The following is a 10762-nucleotide window of genomic DNA, read 5'->3' as shown; positions in this document are numbered from 1 at the left end:
GAACCTATTAGCACCATGCTGCCTAATGCCAGAAGTATAAATCCCCCCAGGCTAGGGCTGGGCGATATGGTAAAAATATTGTATCATAATACTTTTTTTTCTAATAAACAATACTTGGAGTGATACATTATCACAGACAAAATGCATCAGTAGTGACAGATTCCTAAAAACTGCTATTCAGATCCTCTCCCATTTCAAATACAATGATCTTTATTCGAAATTGCAGCACTTTATCTAATTAAACCAGACTAATTACTCTTTAAGCAGTGAGGATATCCTCTATATACTTAGAAAAGCAGATTGTGTATCACAATATCAAAATTAATCATGATACAATAAAATATCATCATATTGCCCAGCCCTACTGCCAGCATTGAGCTGTGGAGCAGTGGAAGAACTGTGTTCTCTGGAATGATTGGTGGTTGGTGCTCCATCCAATTCTTTTGGGATGAGTTGGGGAGTTGGGGATGAGTTGTGGTGGGTTGGTGACCATCCAACATCCTAATCTCACTAATGCAATCAAATACTCACAGCAATGCTCTACTCTGTTTAGTAGAAATCCTTCTTCCCTGGACAGTAGAGACAGTTACTCCAATAAAAGGTAAAGGTAAAGGTGCACGTATTTGTCATTGTACACTGTACAGCGAAATGTGTCCTCTGCATTTAACCCATCTGTGGTCGTGAACACACACACACTAGTGCACTAGGGGCAGTGAGTACACACCCAGAGTGGTGGGCAGCCAACTCCAGTGCCCGGGGAGCAGAAAGGGTAAAGGGCCTTGCTCAAGGGCCGAACAGTGGCAGCTTGCCAAGCAGGATAACCTCTTTTTAATACCCTTGATTTCAAAAGAAACAGTGAATGAGCGGGTGTCCCAATACTTTTGTCCATATAGTGTACACCAGGGCATGCACTGAGAGCTTAAGCACAGAACGACATTCCAACGTTTTTAGTAACTGAGGTCTAGATTTATTGATCTATAACAAGCTGTTGTACATTGATAGGAATGAGGAGAGGAAAAAGGGGAAATGAGCGCTCCTCCCAGCAGCACTGCGAGTGAGACCAGCACAATACGACGGCAATAACTCATTCCCTCCTTTCAGCCGGGCGAAGAATGTCTGCGGAAGATCAATTAGCAGGAACAAGAGCTTGGTCATTTTCCTGAACGGAAGCTGTGCTTACGCAAGCTGACGTTCGGGCGGCTGATAAACACTGAAGGGCTCTGTTCAATCCGTAGGAGTCAGGAGCTTTCAGAGCTGCTATGTAGTCACGGCAGAAAACGGATGTAGGCACATTTTTCCAGCAGTCGCCTACTTCAAGTGCACTTTATGTAACACTCTGTAATCCAGCAGGTTCTGCTTTCAGAGCCTGCACTGCTATAAGCTCAATTAAAGAGTAGAGTACCTTTTTTAGGTTGCGAGTACCATGTTCTCTTGAGTCAAGCACAACACATACTGACACAGAGCTCAGACTACAAACGTGCATTATAAAGAAGACCATGGGTTCAGAGGTTCAGGCGCGGGGTCAGACACGACTCGGGCCGCCCCACTCGCATCCTGACTTCTACATCATCTGAACTACACGTTATTTTTCCAATCTAGAACATTTCTTCTGAACAACATGACACAGGATCATCACTGTCTTAAGAAAACCTCCTCAGATGTTCTTGCTCAGATGTGCTCAGGTGTTCATGGATGAGGCGCAGATGTTTAACAGCTGTTCTGGACCAGTTTACAGGATCCACTTCTCCTTTTTTGGTGGAGAACCACATTAAAATGGCTCGATCTGCCACAATGTCACACCATGAATTTCAGGTGAAGTCATGGACATCACCATGATCTGATTGAGACCAAGCCAGTGAGAGGAGCTTGTGGAACGGTGCTGGAGATGTGACCACTCTAGGAGGTCTGTGGGCTAAGCTTGGAGAGCAGCGTACTTCTAAAATGACTGAAATTTGCATTTCTGTAGATGATACAGCCAATATAATATACAATATCCAATACATACCGATCAGCCATAACAATAAAACCACTGAGAGGTGGAGTGTATAACACTGCTTAGCTGCTTTCAGTGGCAGCTGTCAAGAAGCGAATCTACATATTAGGCAGTAAATGAACAGTCAGTTCTTGAAGGTGATAGGATAGGTCAGGAACAGTGGTAAGAATCTGAGACGCTTTGACAAGAACCAAACTGTGACGGCTAGAAGACTGGGTCAGAACATCTCCAGTGTTCGTGGTATGAAGTGGTCAGTACCTACCAAATTTGAACCAAGAAAGGACAAAGTGTCAGTACTCACTGATGCTCATGGAGGCCCCACCTCACAGCTTACAGAACTGGAAGGGTCTGCTGCTAATGTCTTGGTGCCAAATACCACAGGGAACCACTTTCAGAGGGCTTTCCTTGGTGGGTCAGTGCTGTTTTGGTGGCACGAGGGGATTAGGCAGGTGGTTTTACTGTTATGACTGATTATTTACCATTTTTTTAATTGACTATCTAACTAATCTTAATGCTGCCTTTATACCAGGAGTGGAGTGACATGGCAGAAAATCCATACTAACAGCTGGGCCTGTGTAAGCTTTCCACTTTCTCCTCCCTTATGGGTGGTCCTGAAGACCTGAGAGCTAAATGCAAAAGACGTCCTGGAGGTTTCCTCAAGGTAATACACCAAACACACAAATGCAGAATACAAAATACAGAATACAGAAAGAGGCACCGAAACTCCATTTCATGTCCATTATTGCTGACATTAGAGTACCAGTGAACACGGTCATGTCCCGCCAAACATGAACATACACATATAAAAATGAAAATAAAAACATTGCATTAAATATTAGTATGATAAATGTACTGACAACGAAGAGCCCACTACCATCTGGTCCATGCATACCTGATCGTATGCTTCATTCCCACCATGATTTAACACATCACCACTAAGAATGCTCCATGAATGCTACAGTAAGAAAGAATACTTAAATAATCACTGGAAATGCAGATGAGGGAAGCTATAAATAACTTAGGAGATGCAAATGGGTGTTTTCTTCTTCTGAACTGTCTGGAATTCTACTTTCACTTAATTAATACTGGACTTAAAGGCTGATAAATGCAATATATACAGCTAGAATTGTGCCTCCGAGTACAAATCCACCCACCCCCCCTCCCCTTAGGCAACAGATACTGTGGTACAGGTTAATTCCCAACAGATCCTGTGGTCCCATAGACACAGTCTCCCTCTAGTGGTGATGAGGGATTTTTTTTTCTTTATTAGATGAACAGCAGCCATTTTCCTGTCTTTATGGACTGAAAGCATCCTATCACTATATCATATGAGCAGCCTCATAATTAAAAGATAATATTTTCGCTAATCAAATGAAACTCTTCTATATCCATCCAGACAATAAACAATCAAGTATTTGGCATAAAGTACAGGAGAGGCCTACGTAATTTACACACTCACTTAACAAAGCACAACAAGCCCATTGCATTACTACTGCATTCATCCCCTCCCTATAAGCCCATATTATTACTGCTGGACATCAAAATGTATTCCATCTAATTATTATTTTTATTATTTAGGTCAGTCTTCTGTATACGACCAAAATCACTGAACACTCGGAATGTAAGCCTGAAATGCTGCAAACCTATATGTCTACATCTCTACCATTTCCTACAAGACTACTATATACAATATGGAAAATACTCTGAATGAAGAAACACTGTGCTTTTTCTCTCAATGATCTTGATTTGCATGAACCTGAATCTGATCACATGAACTATCAAAGGCTCTCAAAGGAATACTCGAGCGCTTTTCAGTCTAATCTCCATCTGCTGTATCTGTAGCGTAGTACAGGCAAAGGACAGTCCACAGTAAATCAAGCCTATAATCAAATCACCTTCGTCAAGTCCAAGACCATGACTAGTCGAGTCTAAAAGATGCCAAGATCCAATCAGGGCAGTCTAAAGAGGGTTGAGATCAAGTCAGGGTTTCAATAAATACTGAGTCTAAAGGGGTCAAGACCAAGACAAGACCGAGTTTAAAGGGGGTTGAGATCAGGAAATACAGGGTCTAAAGGAGGTCGAGGCCAAGTTAAGACGGGGTATAAATGGGGTCATGACCAAGTCAGGACTAAAGTCTAAAGGGGCTGAGACCAAGTCATAACCAAGTCTAAAGGTGGTCAAGACCAAGCTAAGATAGTTTCTAAATGGGGTTAAGACCAAGTCAAGACTGTCTAAAGGGGGCCATAAACAAGTCAAGGCTGGGTCTAAGGCAAGTCGATACCTTAGTCTTCACTCCCTTTAGACTTGGTTTAAAAGGGGTTGAGACCAGGTCATGACCAAGCCTTAATAGGGTCATGAGCACGTCAAGACAGAGTCTAGACTGAGTCTAAATGGGGCCATGGCCGAGTCCAGGCTGCGTCCAGGCTGCGTCCAGGCTGAGTCTAAATGGGGTCATGACCCGTCAAGACGGGTTAAATGGAGTTGAGACCAAATCAACTCATGAGTGTAAAGAGGGTAAAGACCAAGTTTAGGCAGGTGTTAAAGGTGTGGAGACCATGGCCAGAGTGAGATCCAATCTAGTCTCCTTGGAGACCAAGCCTAACTAAGTATAACTACCAGTCCAAGTGTCTAGGTCTAGGTCAGATTTCCAAGTGTCGTTTAAATGTGAACTCTCATTCTTTTGAGGAGTTATTATTTTACAGTCATCATTTTCATTTTGTTAAACTGTAGAACATGAAATCATACAATTACATAATGTAAAGTTTAGTCATCAAAATCTACTCTTTGCATTAATTGCATGTAATTAAGTGTACATTCTGCATTGGGAGGATCAGGTCTGTATTTTACACTTTTTCTGTCTGTTTCAGTTTAAGGAATCGACATAAAAATGGATTGAAAATCTTTGAGATGATTTATCAAAGGCAATTTCCTATATATCATATTTTACTTATGTGGCTGTTGTCCAGTCTGACAGGCTAACAGATGCAGTGGTTTGGTCCTGAACTGCTTGGGTACGAGTCGGTGCATGTTAGTGTAAAGTTAAAGGTATTTGCTTTTTGGTTATTTTGGTTGGGGACCTAAATTTGGCGAGAACAAGACAAGTCCAGGTATTAATATTAGGCTGAAAGCTGAGTATCCCTTTAAGAAACCAACCTGGTAAATCACCTGGTAAAGGCTGGCGAAGATGAAAAGTGCTAGAGTCTCTTACAGTTAGGAAGAATATTGCTAACGGTTGGTCCGGCAGATTTTCTTTCACTTTTTAACTGAGTCACAAGTGCAACGTTTTTATTTGTTTACTGTTTTGTGTTTTTTTTTGTTTTTATTCTCCTACCTACACCTCAGTGTGTCTTGGCCCCTGATGGGCCACTGTTCTTGGGCAGTTTGGCACCTGGGCAGGGAGCATAGCGCTGACCGCCCTGTGGCTCCCCTTGGTGGCCAAACAGAAATGTGTGTTTGCCGCCACCGTCTCTGTACCGGGGGGCTGCTGGGGGACGTCCCGAAACACGGCCGGGGCTCTCCTGCTGGGACGTCCTGGATGAAGAGGAGGACGAAGAGGATGATGATGAAGAGGATGAGGAAGACGAAGAGGAGGAGGAGGAGAAGAGGAAGGTGCCATTGTTGGCATTCTGGTTGAGGTTGGAGTCGAGGCGACGGTGCTCGTGTCTCTTGCGGTTTGGGGGTCGTCCCACAGAGGCCTGGGCTAAACGCTCTCGCAGGTGCTCCACCTCAGAGGCCAGACGCTCCACAGGGTGCCGCGCGTTGGAAGACATGGGATGCGTGAAAGCCTTCGAGTTGAAACAGATGTGTTAAAAATGAAACACTAATTTCAACATTTTACAAGATTAGTGTAGCATTCTTGTGTTGTACAGGGGGTAAAAATATGGAAAGGAGCACTATGCAAAAGATGGGTTTGGCACCCCAATAGATTTGCTCTCCAAAATAACTTCTACCAAAGTCTCAAATCCTAATTAGCCTGACCTTGTCCCAACAATCAGCAACGATGGGCTCCTCTAGGCAGCTGCCCAAAACCCTGGATATTGAAATAGTTGATTCCCACAAAGCTATATAGAGCAAAGTGTTTTCAGGTAGCCATTTCCTCAGTTTGTAATGTAGTTTAGAAATGACAGTTAATAGTAACAGTGGAGGTCAAGCCCCTGTTTGACTGCAAAATACCTTCAGGAATATTTAGCAGACTCTGGAGCGCGGATGGACCTTCACTGAAAAGTCATAACTGAACTTTTTTGGCCACAACGAGTTTCATGAGAAGAACACTTCTCCAACTGTTAAACCCGGGGCGGGTCAATCATGCTTTGGGCTTGTGTTGCATCCAGTGGCACAGGAACCAATACACTGGTAGAGGGATAATGGATAAAGGATAATGACCCTAAACACACTTTAAAATGTTCAGTGAAGAACCTCAAGAAGCACAAATTCAAAGTTTTTCAATGGCTCTATCAGTTCCCAGACATAATTATCACTGACAATCTATGGATAGACCCTAAAAAGAGCAGCGGTGACCCAGGAATCTGAGAGCAAACAGCAAACAAGAACCGAAAGAGCGTTTACCAGCTTACCAGATAACCGGTGGCCAGTTAGTAAGTACTGACACTGAGGAATGCCCAACATTTTAGTTTGGACCCTTTTTTTCATTACTGTCTTGTTTTAAATAGTAAAAGATGGAAATAAATAAGCAATCTTGCATAAACTATTAAATTCTATAATAATAAATATAATAATACAAATCTTCTTATAAAATAATAGAAATAATAAATAATATAGTAATATTTGATCTTAAACTTTATGACTTTATTAAACTTTTGGAAATCAGGTCATCTTTTACTGACTTGACTATTCACATTGACAGACATATCATATATAAAAACATATATAAAAAGAAGGTGGAGGCCTACCTGCGCATGCAGTGCTCCTCTCAGGTAGCAGTTCCTCCAGATGCGGACACAGGGCCCCAGCAAGAGGGGGATGAGAGGTTGGTGGGGGTCGTGAACGTCTTGGAGGGGATCCGGCTGGCCACAGGTTTTAATGAGGCGCTCCAATGCAGGAAGGCTCTCTGAGGACGGAGCTCGGCGGTGGCTCTTTCTGTACGAGCCCGAACCTCCGCCACTTCTCCACGGCAGCAGGTTGGAGGGGCAGGAGAATGAGCTCCGAGAGAGGAGGAACACGGAGCCTGGAACTCCGTCACTGATCTGAGAGGGACAGAGGGAGAGAGAATGAGCTACAGGCTGCAGGGACACAGAGGCAGCTTGATTTGATGCTCTGTGAACAAGGCAATGAGGTGTTATATTCAGGCTGAGAATTTAATTAGAAGAGGGAATTCAATTTGGCACAGTTGTTTTTTTTAAAGCTGGCCTCGTTTTAAAAGAATACCCTTGTCCCTTTGCTCAACTAGGACAGCCTAAAAAGACAGGGTAGCCTAAATTTAATTAGCATTCACTGACTCAACACAAGCAAGCCTCATTAGCAAGTGATTAATTACCCCTTCATTTTCTGTCCCACTGTAGCTCTTGCTCTGAGGGTGAACCCCAAACAAACACGTCTACACCCACTACTGAACATCCACAGTCAGTTCTTCACTTAACTGTTGTTCACACAGTGCTCTGCTCTGCAAACGGTTTAGGAACCTATAAAATGAAAAAGGCTCCATATCTGGGCAGTAAGTGTTTATTTCCTCAGTAAAACACTGATATTAGAGTAAATATTAATAACATTGCTACAGAAAGTCATGGTTGGTGGTTCTCCGTCACTGTGTTCATCTCTAGAACATCTCCAAAGTTCTCCTCATGAAGTCTAGTGTTATTTAGAGTTCTCCTCATATCAACACCTGGTTTGATGGTAAATCAGGGCTTAATGATGGTAAATCAGGTAAGCTGCTGCTGCTGCTGCTGCTGCTGCTGCTGGAGTTCAACACATCCACACTGTGCTGGCTGGACTGGGAGGCGTCTAGGAGAAACCTGGAGGAACCGAGCTCTGTTCTTCGGACTAGCTCACCGACAAGATCTCACTACTTTCTTCAGAATGAGAAATTCATGCTCCTCTTTGCTGTATTTATGTTTACCTGCATCTGCTCTGATGAGATCTGGATCTTCAACAGTAATAACTCTCTTATTGCTGAGAGACATGGCTTTAAATAAAGTGCTCAGAAGCCTAAAACATCTGCACAACACTGTATATTCACTGTATGGACGAACGTATTGGGACACCTGCTCGGAAATTCCTGTCTCTACTGTCCAGGGAAGACTTTCTAGCAACAAGAGAACAAACAGGATGTTGGATGTCAGAATTACCACTCCATGTCATCCCCAACTCATCCCAAAAGTACTGGATGGAGCACCATCATCATTCCAGGGAACCTAGTTCCACTGCTCCACAGCTCAAAGCTGGGGTGCTTTATACCCCTCTAGTGATTTCCCCCACAACTGGCATTAGGCATGGTGACAAATGGTTCATGTTTATCTGCACCAGAGTGTCCTATTCTATTGGCGGTACTTCTCTACAGTGATAAGCTGCGTGTGTGCATTTACACCAGTAACTAAAAGAAAGCAGCTAAACGCATTCATTAGAAGGGGTGTCCACAACTTTTGGACATGTAGTCCACATACATAAATTTTTTTTTGTTTAACACATATCCTCACCCAGTTGGGCTCCAGGTTGGTGTTGAAGTTGCCGTTGAGGACGGGTGCAGGGGTGCTGGGTTGGCAGACAGGCTGGTTGAAGAGGGCCCGTCTCTGGCTGCTGTACTGCAAGGTCCAGTCCCACACGGGTGGGTAAGGCGGGTCCACTGGCTCCTCGGCCGAGCCTCTAGGTAACTCCCTCAAGCCGTTTACAGGTGTGTAGCTCTGGGGCAGGTTCTACAGAGAGGTAAAATCATCGTACATCTCAACCACTTAAAGGATCAGAGCCAGGAGGAAACATCTGTGAAATCCTTTAAGCCAAAGCGTTTTTACATGATAAATTAAATGGCATACATATATATTAATGTGAAGCAGACAATCAACAAAAATCAACAAAATGCTTCATGTAACATTTCATTTCATGAATCTAATGATAATTTTATAATAAATAATTAATTAAGTTCTATTAATATTTTATATATCATATTATGTGTAATAAAGCATAGTTTGACAGAAATTCTGAGATACGAATATTAATCTGGGAAGGTAGTTTAACAGGAATTTCAGATAGGAATATTGATCTGGGGGAACATATTTTACTAGGATGTTTGGGATATGGATACTGATCTAACAGGAAGATAATTTGATGGGAATTTTGGGATATGAGTTTAGGTCTGACAGGAAGGTATTTGGGTCGACGGTTTGGGATATTAATACTGATATAAGATAAGAATATACTTTGTGAGACATTTTGGGACACAAATATTAAGGATATGAATATTAATTTAATGCTAGATTCTGATTGGACATTTACGATAGGAAAATTACTATATTGATTCCCGAAAGAATTCCCCAAACTAATTATTTTATTTATCGCGGAACACAAATGTAGTTTGTTAGGGAAGGCGGTCCAGCACAGTTTGTGTACAACTACCTACTAAGCCTGAACTGTTGAGTCAGATCAGATGTGATTAAGCTGGTAAATCCAGAAATCCAGCTGTAGAATATTCACAAGTGCTCTGAGGAACCACATTTCCTGTGCTAAGGTGCCCTACAATGGACTACATGACCCAGTTTAGCTCCCCTTTCCAGTCACAGATGAAATTAATCCCCAGACAGGTGAGCGAAGTGATCTTGATAGTCCTTGTGGCCCACGTCCACCTTTTAAGGTCAGTCTGTGTATGTGTGTGAGTGTGTGTGTAAGTGAGTGAGTGTATATGTGTGTACCTGAGAGCGCCGACACCGCTCCCTCTGGCAGTTGGCCAAAAAAGTGCTGAAGAGAGGCAGGTGCAGGCTGTCGTGAAGGACCAGCAGGTAGTCCTCAGTCAGCTGGAAGCGTGCAGGGAACTGAGCACACAGCTGCCATACACAGTCCAGGAAGAGCAGGAAGATAGGGGCCTACCACAGGAAACATCACACACACACACACACACACACACCTTTCAGTTTGAAGCAAATGCAGTTAATACAGCTGTTTTTAAGAAACACATTTTCCAGGACATTTTAAATGACTTCCATTCATGACAGCATAAGAAAGTGAGAGCACAGGGCAATCCAAGAGCAGGAAACACAGACAGATAGACAGACAGACAGGCAGACAGATAGGCAGACAGACAGGCAGGCAGGCAGGCAGGCAGGCAGACAGACAGACAGACAGGCAGGCAGGCAGGCAGGCAGGCAGGCAGACAGACAGACAGACAGGAAGACAGACAGGCAGACAGACAGACAGGCAGACAGACAGGCAGGCAGGCAGACAGACAGGCAGACAGACAGACAGACAGACAGGCAGACAGACAGGCAGACAGACAGACAGGCAGACAGACAGACAGGAAGGCAGACAGGAAGGCAGACAAACAGACAGACAGGAAGGCAGACAGACAGGAAGGCAGACAGACAGACAGACAGGAAGGCAGACAGACAGACAGACAGACAGACAAACAGACAGACAGACAGGCAGACAGACAGACAGGCAGGAAGGCAGGCAGACAGACAGACAGGCAGGCAGGCAGACAGACAGGCACACAGACAGACAGGAAGGCAGACAGGAAGGCAGACAGACAGACAGACAGACAGACAGACAGACAGGAAGGCAGACAAACAGACAGACATACAGGCAGACAGGCAGACAGATAGGCAGACA

The 10762-nt window shown here is 43.7% G+C and overlaps 1 protein-coding gene across 1 annotated transcript in view; it reads right to left on the bottom strand.

Annotated features, from left to right (window-relative positions):
• Nucleotides 1–944: 944 nt before the first annotated feature.
• Nucleotides 945–10762, bottom strand: part of mtmr11 (myotubularin related protein 11) — a 55906-nt gene continuing 46088 nt past the window's right edge. The window contains exons 14-17 of the mRNA XM_072692380.1: nucleotides 9850–10020; nucleotides 8644–8859; nucleotides 6904–7197; nucleotides 945–5778 (exon numbers count right to left, since the gene is read on the bottom strand). Coding sequence (XP_072548481.1) covers nucleotides 5332–5778; nucleotides 6904–7197; nucleotides 8644–8859; nucleotides 9850–10020 — 1128 coding nt within the window. The 3' untranslated portion in view covers nucleotides 945–5331. The remainder of the gene's footprint in view (nucleotides 5779–6903; nucleotides 7198–8643; nucleotides 8860–9849; nucleotides 10021–10762) is intronic.

The sequence above is a fragment of the Salminus brasiliensis genome, chromosome 1 (genome assembly GCF_030463535.1).
Source record: "Salminus brasiliensis chromosome 1, fSalBra1.hap2, whole genome shotgun sequence".
NCBI classification, from domain to species: Eukaryota; Metazoa; Chordata; class Actinopteri; order Characiformes; family Bryconidae; genus Salminus; species Salminus brasiliensis.
This window is presented reverse-complemented; position numbering and strand designations above follow the sequence as displayed.